At 35.5% G+C, this 21,384-nt stretch overlaps 1 protein-coding gene across 2 annotated transcripts in view; it reads right to left on the minus strand.

Moving 5' to 3' along the window:
• Positions 1-5,357, minus strand: part of KLF12 (KLF transcription factor 12) — a gene marked incomplete at both ends in the record, with an annotated part of 279,428 nt that extends 274,071 nt beyond the window's left edge. For both annotated transcript variants that reach the window (XM_084235699.1, XM_084235698.1), the window contains one exon: positions 5,325-5,357. In XM_084235699.1, the coding sequence (XP_084091825.1) occupies positions 5,325-5,357 (33 nt within the window). The remainder of the gene's footprint in view (positions 1-5,324) is intronic.
• Positions 5,358-21,384: the final 16,027 nt, after the last annotated feature.

The raw sequence follows: 21,384 nt of genomic DNA on the forward strand, positions 1-21,384 counted from the left end.
TAACATATAAAGAATTTGACCGGAACCATAGTTAAGAAAACATGCCTAATGGGGAAGAACAGTAAGTGAAATTAAAAATCTAAAGATGAAGACCACTGAACTGAAAAACTAAGGCAAATCATTCAACAACTTTTCAGGGTTACTAAACAAAAAACAGACAAAATAAATTATAAATATAATTGTTAAATCTGGAGCTATAAAAAGACTCCCCTCAGAGTTTAAGGGCATGATCCAAGAAAAAAATGATACAGAATGATGAAAACCAAGATAAAAATCAATGAAGTTACTAAGCTTCCAGCTTACTAAAAATAGTCCATGGACATCTGAACAAGAAGCAAAATAAGAACAAGTGGAAAGATCAGTTTGCTTCAGTCTTCACAGTGACAGCACATGCCAGAAAAGAGCAAAGCATATTGCCATATTTCTGAAAAAAAATAACAAAGACTAAGGAACTTTGTTAATTCTAGTTAACCTTACTTTTTAAAGGGCAGTAAAATGAGGAGGAAAGGGGAATTAGAAAGAAATGTCATTAATTTTCTCATCTTTGATAGCAAAGTGTCAAGAGATGAGAGATGCTGCTTAACGTTAAATTTAGTCACGGAGAAAAACTCAATGATCAGAATTCAGTTGTTTCTTTTTCCATAATGCTTAAGTAATAGAGCCATTCTGGTGAAAAGACATTAACTTGAAATGAAAAATTCCTTCAGTTCAAATCAGTTTTTGTTTCTTGCATTATAATGGAAGCAAATTGAAAATATAACTCTTCATTAGAAACAAATATGATCCTATTTTTGTAAAACTGTCTGTACTCATATATGTGGACAGAAAGAATAATTACCAAATATTAACAGGTATGAATAATTACCAAATATTAACAGGTATGAAGCAAGGAGGTGATGTGGCTTTGCATGCTTTAAAGTTCTTAAAATGAGCAATGCATCATCTTTTCAAATAATAAAACCATTACTGTACTTTAATAACTACATAATCCCTGTCTATCATTTCCCATCATTTTGTTCTTATTTTCCAAAAAAGCAAAATTAGACAACTGAAGGTGAAGTGATTAATAAACATATAAATAACTATTAGCTCATATCTTTATAAAATCTATTGATTTGGCTCAATAAAAGAACTTTTAATATAAATATTAGATGCCTGGGAAAAAGATAAATCACCACATGCAATAGAAAATTCCAAGGGGTATTCAACATAATGCTAAAGTAACCAATCAAGTCTTAACAGAAGGTAGCCCCTCACCAAGCACATGTTAGAGAGTCACAGGCTTTTGCGAATGCTTCCAACTCTGAAAATCTCTGACTCTGTGATATGAAGTTATACAATAAAGTCACAAACCTCTGTCTTATGTTATAAAAATAATAGTATCAATGCCACCCGCACCTTTAGAATGCTACAGTTTTAAATTGTTTTCACAAATATGTCATATTTTCTTTCACCACCCCCAACACCCCCTAGCAAATCCTGAAAATAGGTAGGTGTTATTAGTTTCACTCTGCAGTTGAGAAAATTTAGATGCAAAAAGGTCTAAGAGCATATAGACATAGGTCTGAGAGCATACAGACATATAAATTGTGGAGCCAAGACTTTTCTTTCTTGGATTCCATGCTTTACTGTCTGGGCAGTTACTCTACATAAACTATATGAAGCACTGACAATATGCTTCATTTACATCAACTGCAGTTTCCTAAGCAACCTTGCCTGCTTGGTTCAAAATGAAAAAAAGGTTAAATTGCTGCTATTATATTTTACTATCCTGAGCGAAGAGCCAGTATTGGAACTTTGTGGAAAGGAAATTTAAAGTACTCACAATGTATCTACAGCAATATCTTTATCTCTCTCTAGAGATATACACACCCATATATGCATGTATTTGTCCATCATTATGAAACAGATTCTTTTTGTAGGAAATTAAAGCTTTCTCAGGATGGCTACCACTGTCTTCTTGGTTTCCAAATGCAAGAAGTTAACTCCACCCACTGCTACTAATGCTAGATGGTTTAAGCAGCTGTTCATAGGAGGTAGTCACATAGCACAAGTTTAAATGTGAGCTCTGATAAGCTGGACAGTGTATATGTATGCATATGTTTTGGACACCTGCTCTAAGCCAGCTGCTGAGAAGCACTTGGTAAACATACTGAAATGCCTGGAAAACAAATGGAACAAAGCCAGATTTGTGGAGCCAGATCCATAAACAAGCCACTGTCTTTGCAATGACAGCAACTGCTGGAATACATTAAAGAGTATGTAGACCAGATTTTATGCCAATAGTTGTAAGCATGAAATAATAGATGACAGGGATCTTTGAGAATTTGGTATTTTCTAATTGCAGACAGTAAAGGGGCAAATTCAGAGTGCAATGGAGCAGAAAGAACTTAATGCAAATACATTTATTTTTTAAGGAAAGGACAGATGACAAATGTCCTCGAATTAAGACTGTTGCATAGACACAACAAAAATTTCACCAATGCTATTTAGGCTTTTAAAAATTATAACCTAGGCGGAAAGGCACAACATGATAATTTTTGACTCTTGGCAAGATTTTATCACTTCTGGCAATTTAGAAATATACAAAATAGTTTGAAGAGCCATAAAATAGTTTGAAGAGCCCTTTTCAATTACACAGAGAGTAGTGATGTTATTTTCAATGTTGATATTTTTAAAACTTCATCTTAATAGTGACCTTGTCAATGTATTTGAAATACAGAAAAGATAAATTTTCAAATTTTGCAATTTTCTCCCTGAATCTGTTTGTGCTGAAACTAACAGCACCTGATCAAAAAGACTTAAAAACAAATGTCCATGGATTCTCTGCCCTGTCCTCCACAAATGAAAATATGGACCAAAAATACAAAAAAGAGCAGTTAAAAAATCTCTGTGACAAAAACACAAAGTGAAATACACATCATTTCTTCCTCTATAAAGACTTTTGAACTCATGAATCATAAGCTATGAGGAACAAACATTTAGAGTGAATCAGACATAGTCAATCATGATAATATTTTCTGAGTTTATCCTGAGGGTATGTAATAAACAATAATTCTCTACAGTTGTCATGAAATGAGTTATAGAACAAAGACTTTGTCAAAATGTATAAACTTACAAACCTAACAATGATCCATTCAAACATAAGAGTTCAATAACAATTGAAGGAAAACATAAGTACTATACCAACATTTAACATAAGGAAAAGGATAAACACATTTTACATGATGAGTGAAGAGCATTTCCATTTTTATATATAGATAAACCAAAAAAATTTACATTTACTGCTTTGTCTGAGTAGTCTTCAGTATGTAAAATGATTACTTTATAAATGAAATTATCAGAACTAGCTCATCTCCAGCTCATTAGCATCAGTTGTGAAATTTTAAGGAATTCTGCAAGCCAACTTATTTTTAGGAGTTTGATTTTGTTCAGAGTATTGAAACCACACAACAGTGTAGAGAAAAAAAACTCATAAAATCCTGACAATCTGTTCAACATTAGTGATTTTAAAGTTACAGTAACAATTTTAAATATGATGGTTTTATTTTCTATTCACAAAACTATTTACAACTACATACTATAGCCTATAAGGGCTTTTTTCATTTGTCAGAGGGTATAAATTCTCTTACTACAACATAATTCTTCCATCTATTCAACAGAAACACTATTTTTTTTTTTGATAGTCATTAAATTCTACTGGTCTTTCCCATCTTATTTAGTAGGCTTGTATCTCTGTGGAGAACATGGAAGGCATTGATTCCTGAGAAATTACCATCCAATCATATAATTCATACCCTTTGACAACTAGAAAATGTGAATGTGCTTGAAATACAGACTCTACAATGATGTTCAGGGAGAGGATTTATAACCTCTACAGATAGCAACAAAAATATTTAAAGTCAGAGAAATGTTAAAATTTGTAGTTTGCATTGTGGAGACCTATCTTAAACTTGGTTTAGTTTTATATTTGCTATTATAACTCATACTGCAGCTATTAAAGAAAAACTTTAAAAAATAATATTTGTATTCTGTGTCAGAATAAACTTAGCATGATCATACTAAACTCTGCAACTGACATGTTTCTTTCAAGTTAACCACTGAAACCAGCCGTGGTGGGAGTATTTATACCATAGACGTTGACAAATATTACAGATCAGGCCTTTCTACCCAACCCACCAGCCCAGTTTACCAGCACACCACTGATCCACATAGAAAAAAACACACAGTACATTAATTCTCACAAAGTAAATGCAACTCATATAAATACAGTCAAAGTCATAAGAAAACAATGATATACCCAGAAGTCTCCTTGGGATTATTTCTGATTCAAAATTCTCTCTAAAGGTATGAAATCTTCCCAGATAAAAATACTAGAAAGGAACAAATTTAGCAATAAGGATGGATTTAGACAAATTTAAATGAAAGATATAACCTGAGAAATTAATTGTAAATAACTGTGAAAGTGAGGTGGTAAAAGAAGACACAACATTGGGTATATTTATTTGAAAGTAGCTGGTTAATGGGGGGAGGAAATTAAGAAATTGTATTGCTGTACAGCTACAGAAAGAGTTAAGAGGCATACATCTGTGTGCTTGGTCTACTCAGTGTAAAAACCTTATGAAATGGAGATTTAGCATATTCTAATTTTCTTAGTATTATCTCTGATTTTTATATTTAACCAGGATGTAGCACAAAAGATGTTCAAAAAACTACCATACATAAAGTGATATCCAGTATTTGATAACTGCTAAAATTCACAGAATTGTTTTTCCCTCTAATCCATACTGGATTTTTTTTTAATTGCCTGAAAAGACAACCAAGTTAAAAATGGTTCATAACACTCCTACTCTTCGGAGGAAATTCAGATTGTGAGTGCAAAGAGGCCAGCCTCTCACAGCAATCACACAATACACAGTGCTGAACCTAGGACTGTAATTTGAGGAATTGATAAATATTGAACAGAATCTGGCTTCTTTTCCCCTCTGTGTCCCAGGGACCAGTTGTACCAAGTGGTTATTTCATTTTTAACATGCATTAACAGAATCTTAAAACAGCAACTTAGAGTCTAGAAATTAATGACAGCTAAACCTATTTAAAAAAAAAAAAACAACAACACATTGCCTCCCTTCCCATAAATGTCTTCATATTTGGATTAACAATAAAAGCTATGCTTTACAGAGAGATGTGGGTGTCTAAGAATTGACCTCTGTCTCATCTTCTCTCTTCTTCACTCAAGGAAGTACTCAAATGAGAACAGCTTCCCCAAATAATGTTCAAAATAGTAATATTCTCAACACAATTATATGCATTGACTAACCAACCTCTATTGTTTTCCTCTTCATACGGATATTCATTCATCCATTTGTTTCTAGAGTCACATTGATCCTGCAAGAAAAGCACAATAAAAACCAATAATGAGAAAAAGTTCTACATGTTGATAACACACTTCTATTGGGGAAAACAATTTTAATTCTGCAATTCTTGGAGATATTGATCAGTGGTGTGACATGAAAAAATTGCAACTGGCTGTTTTTTCCTTAATTGCTTGTTTATTGCTTGCTTTTTAGCAGTCATGTAAATAGCAAAGTGGATAAATGCAGAAACAGGACACTGTTTAATAATAAATGCCACTAGGACAGATAATGGACACAAGATGATGAAGATATGAACAAAGATAGGGAGGAAAGGAAGGTATGAGAGATTCAAAAGAATGAAAAGCTTGGGGTTAAAATGGCAGAAATGGATTGAAAAGCAAACTTAATACACCAAACCAAAAACAAATCTTAGAAATCTGACTGCAAAACTGAGGCTGCAGGGCAGGAGGAGGAGGGTAGTGAAAAAAGTGAAGAGGGGGCTAATGGACAATGATGGAATTTTGGGTGCCTCAGTAGCAGGTGTGATGTGGTAATACACATCTGAAGAGATGGTGGTCTATATTTCTGAATAATATACAATGTTATAAACCAATGGTACCGTAACAAAAATTATATTAAATAAATTTCATCAAAGATTTCAAACTGGGGGGGAATAAAAGTAAATTTAATATATGAAAGAAAAGCCATAAATACTCCACCTGAAGTGCTTTATTATTTTTACCAAGTTAAGAGATTTTTTTTCCTAGAGATTTATTTATTCATGCATACAAAAACTGGTGTACAGGCCAGATGAGCGGGAGGGTGAGAGGATTCACCAGAGACAGAGTGGAGAACAGAACAGACAGACTGACAAAATACACTGCTGAGGTGAGCACCAGGAGAGGCAGGAGAGGTCTGCCATGCCATGTGGGTATCTCCCGGGCTGGCTAGGAATCGAACTGGAGCTGCAGAGGCTGCGGACAGCTTCACAGCACTGCACTCAACTGCCTGCGCCACCAGGGGAGGCCCCAAGTAAGAGATTTTTAAAGTAAATTATTCTCCGGGAGAGAAGAAAACTTTTTCTGTAAATAACTTATTCAAATGCATAGGATAATTGATATGAGTACTTCTTGATGGTTCCATGTTGGGCAATTAAAAGTAACTTTTAAATATGCATGTTTAGAGGTTGTCTATTGGGGGTTGGTGCAAAGGGCAGACATACCACCAGTAGACTATGGTGGAGGACTCTGGTGCATGGCACACACATCTAAAGAGGTGTGAATCCATACCCTGACTCACATACAGTGTTGTAAAACCAATGTTAGCTCAATTAAAAATAAATTATGGGGCCTCCCTTGGTGGCGCAGCCGTTGAGCACTGGGCTGCAAAGCTGCCTGCAGCCTCCGCAGCGCCGGTACGATCCCAGGCTGGCCGGCGAGGGTCCCACATGGTGCACAGACCTCTCCTGCTGCCCGCTGCTCCCCTCAGCAGTGTATTTCATCAATCTGCCTGTTCTGTTCCCACTCTGGCTCTGGTGAATTCTCTCACTCTTGTGCTTGTATAAATAAATAAACAAACAAACAAACAAATAAATCTTTAAAAAATAAATAAAAACACTCAAATTCATTAAAAAATTATGATTATATATGCCATTTATTAAAAATTAAATTAAAAGTTGACATAGTTTCTAAGCATCCCCAAGTGTCTTGGACCATTTATTTGAATCTCACCAATAAAACTAAATATTGCTCAACTGGAGATTCTGATTAAAACAGACCATTCACCCCATTTGGATATATCTTGAAAGCCTTCTTGTTCATTCTCGCTCAGAATTATGTAACTTGCTTCAGAATTTCCATTTCATGAGGCAAATTTTCTTTGGCATTCAGTTAAGTCAACTTATTAGGCACAGTTTACTTTTTAGGGTTTGGAATCATGCTCAAGAGGGGACACGCCTTGGAGCTGGTTAGCAGCCCCCATTCTGTGCCAACGTCTACACAACACAGCACTGGGCCAGATTTCCTTTGCATGTGTCTCCATACACTTGAACAGAAAAGAGTGAACTCATGCCAAGGCCTTCAAAGAACATGTAGCAGAATTCACATATTCCACAGGCTTGGCCTACAAGAGGAACTGCCCTTTAACTTTAATTTTATTCTGGTATTGCATTTCAACCTCTCTCTCCCTTTTACCTCTCTTAGATAGATGATTGATACATATATACATACATAATCTTATGCCTCAAAGCACATCTCCTATGTACATTAAAGCGTTTAGTATTACTACAAATGCGAATTAAAAAACAATATAAATGAAAGATTTTAACAGTATAGTGGTAAACTGAAATATTCTCTTGAAATCAGAATATAATTCTTTTTTAAATTATAATACTATAATATGATATCCCACAAGTGAAATAAGTCAGAAGGAAAAAGAAAAGTATCAGGTGGTTTCACTTATAGCAGGGATATAGGGAAATCAAATAAGACATCAGTGTAAAAAAATAATAACAGTACAAACACAAAAAACAAAAACAGACAATTATAAACCAGAGACATCTTGCAGGGGAGGAGGAGGAAGAGGGATCAGAGGGAGGGAGGGAGGAGCACAGGGGACTATGGTGATGGTGCACAGGTGCACTGGGGAAGGAAACTCTATGGGGACTACACCTGGGGGGGGCGGGGAGAGCAAATGTTTAAAAATGAACAGTGAGGTAAAAAATAAAAAAAAATTAAAGTCATCTAAAACATCGTGTTCTCATCAAACACCTCTTGACCTTTCTAGTCTTCAAAATATATATATAGCAACCAGTTCCAGCTCTCAGCAGAATGTACTGGGTCCTTCAAAACTCCTTTCAGGTGACAAAACTAATTAAAGATTCCCAGAAGGGAAGGTAGGATGCCGTGTGTAAATCAGTTAAAAGGGATCAACTGTAATGGTGAAGGATAGACTTGGACTTTTACTGTTGAACTTAATGCAGTTTATAAAGATGTTGATTTATGATGCACATCTGAAAGGTACATGTTATAATGCAATATATTTCAATAAAAATGTTTAAAAACCTGGTTTCAAACTTACATTCTGGTTTTATATTTTAGCTCACAATTCAGTATACCATGAGCATTTTCACATGACATTCAACTCATTTACTCTTAATACAAAATCTACACTACTCTACTGTAGGGATACAGTATTATTACTCCCTAATTTTTAATCTAACAATTTATGATTCTTTACTATTACAGACAACATTTATACATCCTTCTACATAAATTGCGTATACACCAGGGCCTCTGCTAGCTTGGATTGATGACTCATACAGCTAGAACAGCTGTACTCTCAGGGCGAATACAGACCCATCAGGAGGCAGGGCCTGGGCATTCAAGCCCAGGAGATTTCCACCACCACTCACCCCTCAACCAGGCACCTTCATCCAACACTAGTGTGCTTCAATGTTCTAGTCTGCACCTTTAATTATTTTCTCTGAATACAGTTAGATAAGTTAAATTACTGATCAAAGTAATAAAATTTTCCCAGACTCTCAAAATATACCAGCAAAACATTTATTAAATAGACTATAACAATTTATATTTGTACCAGGAGAGAAAGGACGTGTTAATATAGTGCCAGTCCCATCTTTATTTCACAATACAAACCAGAGGAACTTAGCCAATTTAGGGATAACGATAAATATTTGTTGAATGAGGAAACCTACAAATGAAAAAGGGAACAAATATCAAATAAAGATAACTCTCCTTTATATCAATTATGAGCGTATTTCTTACCTAATTAGGTCATAATTATATAATCTGTATGTTTAGGATTCTTCCATTTGAGTCTAAAACAAACATTAAATTATGTGAATGATATATAACACACTATCACATATTTTATAATATTTTAGTATTATTCAATTTTAAGTATCCTAATTACATCATTTTTCTCAAAAGCAGTTCTGTGACTTGAGCTCATGAACTATTTTAAGGTCCATGTGACAATAAAGATCAGAGGTCAAGCTCCTACCTTAACAAATTAGACAATGGCAGGTTCCTTACAGATTTTAGTCCCAAATCTTAAGGCAAAGCTCATGTGGTTTATCTTTTGTCACACTTACAATTTAAATATATACATTTTTTAAACCTGGGCAAACCTGGCACAACGCTACCTATTGTTTTTCATTCGACTTAAACTCCTCAGAGGGCACTCAAGATAGTCTTTTGCTCCTTAACTCTTAGTGCTGCAGCTTTATATTTTAAGTAGCACAAATGACAGCAGATAAAGACACAGTTTAGATTTGAGACTACCCTAGTCTTGTCGTTGTTATTAGGTATGCAAGCAAATTTTTGAGGTCCAATGTCCTTCTCTACAGATGCAGGGATAATATCTCACCTACCCAACTGAAGTTATGTCTATATAGTAATGTCTGCAGTCATACACTTAGGAATAATCCCTCTTTAATCAACGGCCATTTCAGCAGGAGGACAAATGGATTTCCCTAAATTGAGATCACAAGACAGAATAGATGAATCGCTCTAATTCCTTTAATCATGTGAAGACGCCTGGGTTGTTCCCTAAATCTCCATCAAAATCTAACCATGATATAAAATAGAAAAAAAGGGCACACTTCCAATAACTGGTAATATCGGACAAATTTCCTAATTAAAACATCACTAAGTTCTGCTAAATAATTCTGTGATTTTATCCAGTAAAGCTTCCCAGAACACAGATGTATGAAAGGCCATTTAAAAATTTAAAAAATGAAAAAAAAAAAAAAGAAACCAACCCAAAGCAACAAAACAAAAAAATGCATGCAGGTCTTTAACCCTTACTTCGCTAGTTTTCAAAATGATTTTCAGTTGTCAGGTGAAGAAACACAAAAGGCTGGTTAACTTATTTCAGTGTAAAAATAAACTTGAGAAATAAGAAAAGGCATAAAATATCTTAGATTTATTTTTAAACCAAAATATTTTTGCCTTAAGCCATGGGTATACACGAATGTTCTAGTTGAGAGTCTGGAGAAAATTCTAGTTATACTTGCCTCACCAGCGGAATGATTTCCAAAATTCTTCACTGTCTAACTCTTGCTTCCTTAACACATGGTCAGTCAGCTTCTTTTAGAATTCAAAGACAGTATCCTGGACAATAGAAATGACCTTGGCCAGAAGAAAAGTGTCTGCAAGCCACCTTAATGAACAAGAAGTTACTTTGGAATAATTACCTCAGAGCACAGGCATTATATTACTCTGCAGTACAGGTTACTGGCTCTTCATCACATCTTAAATGATCTATTATGTTCTCAATCTTTAAAGGTTAGTGTTTAATACCTTCTAAATACTCCGGGACCCATAAGTACACTTGTTGCTAGTTCCTCTGAGAATCTCTTTATGTATCTTTAAATAGAGACAGAGAAACGCATTTTAGAGGTGTTTACAGACATGTGAGTAGTCAGGGTATTCCACTCTCTGCCCAAAGGTAATTTAGTTGCTCTGTTTCAAGTAAATTGAATTCTGGTGCTGATGCAGCACTCCCATTTGGAATTCTGTCTTTCAGATTCAGTTTAACAAATCATTGCTTCATTAGCTGTGAGCTTGTGTTTTCAAATACTGGGGTGGGGGGTGCAGGGGGGGGAGTCAAGTAATAAAGGTTTATATACATATTCAATTCAGTTACCATAACTTTTAAAGGCAATTAGGGAACTCCACAGGCAGGCTTTGCACATTTAAGTCTGAGATATTGTACAACAGAGCCGTGTTGGCCTTATTTCACATCAAGGTTTCTGACATATAAGTTGCCTTTTTTCATTTAAAGTTATTTCTGTTGTATCTGTCACAGTGAGCTATCTTGGGACTAAAAATATTTGAAGGTTAATCTAAATATTTCTGGAGATAAATGCAAATCTAAGTGCTACGTTTTCATAGTTATTTTGACTTAAAATGAAAAGAGACACTGAAGATACAAAGCAGTAAGCTTGTTGCTAGGTGACAGGTGACACCTACCGCATCTCTTCTGAACTTGTACAGCTGAGATGCCTCAGTATTGAGAAAAGACACAAGATTTCCAAGGCACACACATCATTCTCCATAAAGCAGCAAATCACAGTTCAGATATTTTCTTAATAGAGACCACAGGTAGTCAGCATGTCACATCTATGTAACTATATGATTTTAGAGCTGTCCCTCACAATAAATACAAAAAGATAGCTCTTTGTTTTGCACTTGTGGTCTACGTGTTCTATATTCTAAGTAAAGTCTACATATAGTTATATGTATTTTTTTAATGATTAAAGAATAAAAAAGTAAACATCCTTCTATGTAGCCACTTGAGAATTTTCAAACTTGTAAATATCACTTCAATTAGAGTGGAGTCCAGAGCGAAATAACTATTTTCAAAACAAGTAATCCAACTTCCATTAAATTTATTAACACAAGATCATCATAGTAAACATCTGATGAATTAAAGAAAAGAAGGAAAAACCTCACTGCTGACAATTTATGGTCATATTTAGAATTAGACTTTACTTTCTAGCATGACCTCTTTCCCTTGGTACAGAAACCAAGACATAAAGTTCCACCTCCTTCCTATGACTCATCAAGGCAATTCAGGTCACAGATAGAAATGTTAAGAACTTTTCTTCTATACCCAGAATTTCAGCATCTCACATGAATGAATGACACACTCCACTCCATGTGAGAAAGACTGTGTGCTGTCATGGAAAAGCACCAGTCTAACACGAGACAGAAGACACAGCAGCTTTACTTCCTTGGGGTAATAGGATTTGGGGCAAGTCCTATAACTTCTATATTCCCCCTTTTCCTCATTTATTAAACTGGTATGATAAAACTTCTCCCCCACCCTTGGGTTAGGAATTTTGAAAAGGAGAATGTATACAATGCACATACCAAACTGTCTGGCACATGCTAAGTATTCAACAAATGTCAGGCCCACCCCTACTCCTTACATTTATACTCAAATTCCCAACCTCTTCTTTCCACTAAGTACTTACTGAAAACTAGGAATAAGGAATGACCTCCTTAGCCTAAATTACACTTCCTTCCTTGATATCATTTTCAATCATAATTGCCTGCTTTTTTCTTACAGGCCTTGAGAATAAACAGAGGATGCAATCTCTACTCGAGGTTCTCACAGAATAGTGTGTATAATTGATCCATTACAGGAATTCAGTATCTAATGGAAATAGGAAGAAAGGGAATTCAGAGCATTAAGAAGGCACATTCAGTAATAATCCCCTCGGAATTCTACTACATATATACCAACTGAAAACTCTCCATTGATCAAGTTGCTCCCTCCTATTTCCAGCTTTATGTCTCCTTGAAATTAAGCTTCCACGCAGGAAACTCTTCACTATTAAAACAGACATTAATATAGAAAAGACAAACTTTAAGAATTAAGATCCCACGTGGAGTAAGGTATGCCCTGAAGTCTGAGCAATTATTCAAGAAGAGTTTACTAAATAAACAGCCCATTTTCAGAGGAAGTAAATAAATCAAAAGCACACTAACATGGAAATTACTCTTTTAATCTGCTTTCAGCTTCCATTACACCCCATCATTTTATGTCCATGCAGACAGAACAAATAAACCTTTGAAGGAATGTAACCACAGCAATGAATTAAGCATTTCTTTTACATATATTGTGCTTAATATAATGGCCTGAGGAGCAGTTTATGTTATGCTCATATTCAAGTGCAAATGCCATGATATCAGGATGGCACAGTCAAAAAATCTGATTAGTACTGCCTAGGACAGACAAGAAGGTTAAATTTTATCTTCATCTGTCTAATTTATGTGATTTAGATAGTAACACTAGTGTGGGCACATGCAATTTGTACTGGCACATCAAACTACTACATGTATTACCATATTCTGCCAAAAATAACTTGGGTCACACACAAGTTTATGTTCCCATCTGAAGAACATTCCCTAATTCTCTAATGACATCCTTCTCTTCATCTTCTGTATATCAAGATGTGTTTTAAACCATCATGCTAAAGATGTTAAAATTTTGAGAGTTTTTAAGAGGTTGGTAGGAGAAAGGAAAGAAAATAATAGATTGCCAGACTATGTATGAATCTCCGGTATCAGTTCTCAATAATTTATGTTAAGTATAATGTGGCTATGTGATTTATACATAAAAAAGAAAACTCTTAAAAACTGAAACACATATTTGGTGCCAATTAGAAATTAGAAATGCCTCATTTATATAGTCTAAGACTTCTCTACTACTTCATGTCAGTGGGTACTGTATGAACACCACTAAATATGTGTAATTTATATGTAGATGTGCATATATTACATCTTTATATAATGGGATAATTACAAATTTTCCACACTAAATATCTATGACATGGTAAAGAAAAAGAAGTTGCCCTAATTAATATGCAGTACACATGTTAAGCTTTCCTATTAATTGTTGCCTTCTAAGGTCTAGCTTGCCAATGTTAAGAAAGATAAATCCTATTCAAATGAATAGTAAACAGTTTGCTTAGGGAGTAAATTTATTTTCTAGTCCATCACAAGAATAGTCGATTAAAATATGTTGCTCTTACCCAGTTTTGAATTAATTCATGTGAAATAAAACAAATATTTATTAAATTGTGGGGAAAACATTCCATCAAACTGTAAAACCTGAGCAGAAAAACAAATGGCACACACATAATTACAGCTGACATTTAAATGAAATTTGCATTCTCAAATTATTTTACAATAATTAGAAAATATTAGACTTACAGTATTTTTAGGATACTTTTTTGTTCAATCTCTTTATACATCTGAATCCAAGAAAAAGTTAGCCTAGGCAGATTTTACAATGTGATTTGAAAGATGAGTCAAAGAACTGAATAGATTTGTGCTACTAACATTTTTGACAATGTGCTACCAAAATGAGGCTTTATTTAATACATTTCATGAATACCTCATAGGCTGCTCAGTGCCTCACTAAAGAAGATTTTTGATTGTTAGTACATTCAGACATCACAATCTTTGCCCTATGTAGTTCATAATTTGGCCCATAACAGAGAGCCAGCATCATAACAAATAAAATACATAATCTATTTCTAGTATTTCTCAATGATGAACAAATTACCAAACTGCCAAATGGCTCACATAACCATATGCCTCTCTCATAACTAAATGATACCTGAAAATCAAAGTATCTGGTGAGAACAACAATAATAGGTTGATTCCTATTTTTAAAAAGGCTGAAAAAAGATCTCTTTACAAACTGAAAAATACTAAAATTAGAGGTGAACTCAAATATAATCCAAGCAATTGTGAGCAGGTGATGGAAGTCCACTGATTTATAAGGATGGTATTTATTACACAGTACATACATTGTTATTAATTCATCCATGAATCACCTATATGACAGGAACTAAGAACATTAAAAATCAGATGCCTCAGTACCTGATTTTAAGAAGCTCAGACAACAAAGGTGAGACTAATACAAATAAGCAATGCAGTTGTAGTCACAATAACTACTATTTACTGTTTAACACTGACTAGGTGCTTTTACATATACTATTTAATAAATTTATGAAAATGTACTATTATTTATTGGGAGGCATAGTTATTCCATTGAACTATGAATGGCCACATTTCTTAATGAAAATAACTGCATAAAAGTCCACACACTCTAACCTGCATCAAGTGACTTTCCTAAATAACACTATAGGTACTCTGGTCAAAGAACATAATAATAAACAATCTCAATAAATGAAGCAAATAATAGCATCGAGCAGAAATAATCTGTTTTCAAATAGTTAACTTTTAAAATGGCATTAAAATATAAAGAAATATGTAATAAATTAAAGGAACTAAAAAATCTCTAATCAAAGTACTCATTTCTATTATTTACATAATAAACAACCCTCCTTATTGCTGAAAGTTAAATATGAAAAAGATCGCATATATAGTTTTTAGATTAAAAATGGCTGGTGGCAGTATGCTACTATTTGAGAAACTGCTGTGTATGCTAGAAAAGATTGGTTGTAAATACATTATAAAATTTTCCAGGCATCACCCTCCTGTTCCCACCCTACCCCCACCCCCAGGTCTAGCATGGAAGGAAGTGAAGCCATCCATGTAGACTTAAGTCAGAATGGACTCCACGAGTAGCCTAACAGGATTCTGCTGTCTGAAAGAAAAACTCAGTCTTTCAACCCACCCTACTGACAAAGGAGCCCTAATAAAGAAGATCTAACAAAGGGTACCCAGTCTTTGCATGTCTATAAAGCACTTTAAAAACTATGAGATTCAAACCTTTACTGCTTTGCTCTGTGAGCAGATAGCATCAGCATATCTGCATGGGGGGCAACTTAAAACTAGAATTTCCCTCCTCCAAGAATTACATTTTTAATGTCAATGATTCTCTGTTCCTATCTACATAAACAAAAGTCAAACTCTGTGTGCTGGAACAGTTCAGAGTATTATGTGTTGGACTGCTCCCCAGGTTCAAACCCTCACTTTTTGTCCATTAGTGAGATTTTTATTTTCAGTTAACATGCTAAATCTGGAAACAGTAGAGATCAACTTTGTAGTTTGACACATAGTTCATATCTTCAAAAAGCCCTGTTGTGGAGGATAAAAATAACTGCATTTCAGTTCACTTGAACCAAGTAGAGGACAACTTGCTACTAATCAAACTAGAGTTATGAAATATACATGAAACTGTCCTTGAACTTTAGTTTGAAAAAAAGGCATTCAACCAGCGGCAACACGGAGTCACAAAATAGCAAGCTCTACACAATTTGGAGATCTTTCTGGGTGTCAATCTTTGTCTACAACATATTCATTTCTTCATCTTGAAGACTGTTGGCTGCTAATCTGCCTAATGATATTTCTTTTATTTTCACACATAAGCATCATACTTCAGTATGCTTCAAAATCTGCATTCATAAAAACCTTTAGAGAATGCAGGTCTAATCTAGCTCCTTTTTAAAGGTGTTTTTATTTATTTATTTTTTGTTATTTGGTTTTTGGTTCTGGTTCAGAGTTTTTTTTTTTTTAACCTTCTCTCACCATTTCTGGGTTCTCAGACCATGCTTCCCTACCTTAAAAAACATTGAATAATCTCCCTCAATGCTAACTTCCTGCTAGCTCTACTACTACATGTAGACTACGTAACAATTTTTGCCCTTCTTCATGATCACAATACATTAACTATACTTTTATTACCCTCTTTTAAATGGTCTCTGATGACAGATATGTATTTAGCATTCTAGACAACAGGCATCTGGATAATTCTCTGCCCTTATCTCGATGCCTTCTCTGATTCTTTTCTCTGATCTAGTTTTGAAGATTCTTCTTCCCAAAGAATGGGCATCTTTCAAAATTCTCCTTAATTTTAAGATGTGCTTTCTCTCTGTTTTTTTTTTTTTAAGCTTTATTTTTTATTTATTTTTATTTATACAGGAACTGGGGTACAGGTCAGAAGCACTGGAGGGTGAGAGAATTCACCAGAGACAGAGCGGGGAGCAGAACAGGCAGATGGACCTAAGACACTGCTGAGGGGAGCAGCGGGCGAGGCAGGAGAGGTCTGCTGCGCCATGTGGGTTTCTCCCTGGCTGGCGGGGAATCGAACCGGCACTGCAGAGGCTGCAGACAGCTTCACAGCGAGGCACTCCACTGCTGCATCACCGGGAAGGCCCTGCTTTTTCTCTTTGTATGGTCTCTTAGGAGGTACAACTAACAGAGCCTCAGTTATTGTCTTCACAGGTTATTCCCAAAATGAACACCTGCAAGCCTAATTTCCCACCTTAGTCTCATTCTACTTCTTTCCCACATAGATATCACTGAATAATCTAACAAACACTTACTATCTTCCTACATTTTCTGTCATTGTAATAAGACACTGGAAATGGTAATTAAACAGTGGCCCCACACAAATGGCTGTCTGTCCAGTGGGGAGACTGCCTTAGTTCTTAGCATCTACATCTAAAGTCATTATTTCACTTTTATCAAATAAATCCTTTTCTTATCCATTTAGGTCTGTGTGAAACCATCAGCATCCACTCCCTGGAATGTTTAACTTTTATTTAATTTTAAGATCTTCTTCTAATAAACATATAACAAAAATCCTACTGTCTTTGCCTTCCAACCCTCTTTAGATTAATATCTGTAATATTCCTCTACCACCTCAGGTCCTTAGGCCCTCATTTAATAATTACTGTTAATCTATCAATCTCTAGTCTCTTTCTAATACATATCATGAACATTAAAGGCTAAGGTTTAAATATTTCTCCTGGTGGTAAGAATTTATAATTTTTTTCCAATCAGTCTCTGAAAGACATTCAGATTAGCCTGTATTTTGACTAGTCAAAACAGTCTGTTCACAATCATGGCCCTCCAGAAGCTAAAGGTCCTCTTTCCTTTAGGAGCTACATTACTTACTCCTCCAGGTAAATTCATATTTTAAAAATTCCCCAAGTCTACTTAAGGTATTCTAGACTAGAATAAATTAATATTGGCTAAAAGAGTTTGAATTCAAATTCTGATTAATCATGAAATTTAACTAAACTTCTATTTCCTGATGGCTCCAAAGGGCTTTGGGCAGGAATATAATGGATAACTAATACACCTATTGTTACTTAGTCCATCACATATCTTTTGTGAGGAAAAATTCTTAGTAGAAAAAAAGAAGATTGAGGAGTGGATTCCTTTATCATTTTCACTGTTTCCAAAGCTGAACCTGTAGTCTCACTAGTAGCCAAATGACCCTCTGGAGGTGGCCTTGGAGACTTCCAAAGGTGAGCTGGGAAGATTTCTTTTTCTAAGCACAGTTCAATAAAGAAAAGCATTGTAACAGAGTCTATCTGTGGCTGTAAATAATTTCTTTCCCTACAGTTTTACCACAGTCACTAGCAATGCTCAGAAAAGTATTTGTCACTTTTTCTGGTATAATTTAAGAGTATACTATTTACAATAATATCTCAGCAGTAAAAAACATAATCCATAAATCAGGTATATGCCAGGCAGTATGGCAGCTACTTTACACACATTATCTCAGGTAATCCTCACTGTGAAGAAGCGACATTAACCTCCACTTCACAAGCAAGGAAATAGTCTGATGGCTATCCAATGACACAGCTGGGATTTGAACACACCTCTGTATGACCTCAAAGTCCACATTCTTTTCCTTGTGTCAGCATACCTAGCACTGGAATCTTCTGAGTGTGAGTCTGATGGAAGTGGTATGTCAAAACAAATTTATGGTTCTAGGTGGGACAAGATTTCAGCACTGAAGTGGCACACATCGTCACAGTAGCACTTACTCTGTGATCCCAGGAGCCTCTGGATGGACTGGTGTTCTCATTCTCATTTCTGAGGAGAAGCCATGGACAGCCTGAGTCTTGCTACCATTCGGGCAGCATTTCTCCATGTAAGGTCTGTGGGACCACGGGGGTATAATTAAACAAAGTGCAACTGCATCCTGTTTGCCAGAGCATTCTGTTCTTTTTTTTTTTTTTTTTTTTTTTTTTAGATTTATTTATTTTTATACAAGACCTGGGGTACAAGCCAGAGGTGCAGGAGGGTGAGAGGATTCACCAGAGACAGAGCAGGGAGCAGAACAGGCAGACAACAGAAATACACTGCTGAGGGGAGTAGCAGGCACGACAGGGGAAGGTCTGCCGCATCATGTGGGATTCTCGCCATTAGCCAGGATCGAAACCTCACTACAGAGTCTGCCGACAGCTTCACAGCATGGCGCTCAACCAGCTGGGCCACCGGGGAGGCCCAGGGGCAGTCTGTTCTTAATGTAGGTTTTTTCAGAGACAGTATGCAACACATCCACCACACAAACCCCAGATGTCCCAGAAGCTTTGATAGTTACTGTAAAGTAACACATTCTTAAGACCAAAATCAATAATTTCAGATTGACTGTTGAATCACAGGCAATTGCTTCCTTAAATTACTTTATTCACTTCTCGATGCTAAATGAGACTTAGCATTCTAGGGCCCTGAATTCAAATCTCAACTTTTCTATTTCCAAGTAATAAGGCTGTGACCTAGTTACTATCACTCTAAAATTCAATTTTTCAACATCCACAAAATGGCTAAAATAATGCCACCTTGCAGTGTGTTTGCTGTGTCCAGAAAACCCAAGAAACGCAATTTTGTAGAAGACACTTGGTAAAAATAAATAATTATCATTTTTCTTCTCGGCAAGTACTATTTTGTTTTTAAAGAACAGGACATTAATCAATACTACTAGTCCCTAGAATGTGCTGGAGCCCAAAAGGGGATCAGGGAAAAAAAAAAAAAAAATCACGCGAACCTCTCTGAGTATCCTAGCATCTTAAGTTACATTAATTTTTTTTTAAGATTTATTTATTTATTTATTTATACATACATACATACAAGCACTGGGTACAGTCAGAAGCACGGGAGGGTGAGAGAATTCACCAGAGCCAGAGCGGGGAGCAGAGCAGGCAGAGTGACAAGGTACACTGCTGAGGGGAGCAGCAGGCAGCAGGAGAGGTCTGCTGTGGGACACTCGCCAGGCGGCCTGGGATCAAACCGGCGCTACAGAGGCTGCAGGCAGCTTCCCACACAACCCAGCGCTCAGCCGCTGCGCCACCGGGGAGGCCCATTACATTAATTTTTTAAAAGACAAATAGCTACTAAAAACAACCATATTTCCAGAAAATATCCACAACTATATCATACTCTTCTTTTGTAGATAAAGACAACAGAAAGCAGGATCGTAATTTTTCATCTTAATATGATCCAAATAAACTAGAACCTACAGAGGTTAATGATCATTCTGAAAAGTCATCATCCAGAATTCTAGATGGTGATTATTTCTATTTCTAAAAACTTAATTATTTAATATTATATCTATTCTAGAATTAGTGAGACCATGATTTTCAATAACTTCTCCTTTTATTGCCTCTTTAATATCAGTCTTATTCCTTCCATTATTAGAAAATCCACCCCTTGATCTATTTTACTATGAAATTTAATCATTAATTCACTAAATCCACAAGTACTTATCCTGCTTTTTCTTCTTTCCTACTATACATCCCTAGTCTAGTTAAAAGTAAATAAGGACTCTCCACTTCAGAAAGTACAGATTTCTGTGTAATAAAGGCTTTTTGCCATCAAAGTATGATGGGAGCAGTATAAAAGCTCACAGTACCAAAGAACTAAAGGTCAAGTAGCACTGGGGTACTCCAGCAGTCAGCAGTCAGGTGTCCACAGATCCAAATTGCTAGGCACATATGAAACAAACATCAGGTTTTGAAGACCTTTCATCAAAACAATAAACTATTTCATTAATCATTTTATATTGACTACATGTTGAAATGGTAATATTTTTAATAGCATAGGTCAGACAAAATATTATTTTTATTTTTTAAAGATTTATTTTAGTTATGCATACAAGAGCTGGGATATAGGCCAAAGATGCAGCAGGGGTGGGGGTGCACCAGAGACGGAGTGGGGAACAACAGGTAGACTGATTGAAATACACTGCTGAGGGGAGCAGTGGGAGAAACAGGAGAGGGCTGCTTTGCCATGTGTGTCTGCTCCCTCTCAGGGCCCGAATTCATGCTGCAGTGGCTGATAATAGCTTCATAGTGCTGAAACTTAATCCCTTATACTACTAGGGAGACTTCTAAATAAAATATTATTAAAATCATTTCAACTCTTTGTTTTTGCTTTCTGATGTGGTAGTTAGGAACTCTAGTATTACTTAAGGAGTTAGCATTGTATTTCTATTGGACAGCACTGGTTAACATTAACATTTCAAAGCTCTGTACAACACACCGAGAATCTGCCTAGTCTCTAGGTCTATTTTATATAGACCTTAATGACATGTCTATTTTGTCCACTAAGTTCCCAAAAGAAAAGTTTTCTTGTTTAATCTAGCATTTAATGTATATGGAAGTAAATGTATCACAACATGTATTGTTAACTGAGCACAATCTTCTGTCCCTTGGAGAGCTATTATTGTGCAGAACGTTATTTGATATTTGTTGGTACCTGATTATTATCTCCCCAGATTATCA

Source organism: Talpa europaea (genome assembly GCF_964194135.1).
Source record: "Talpa europaea genome assembly, chromosome: 6".
Lineage (NCBI taxonomy): Eukaryota > Metazoa > Chordata > Mammalia > Eulipotyphla > Talpidae > Talpa > Talpa europaea.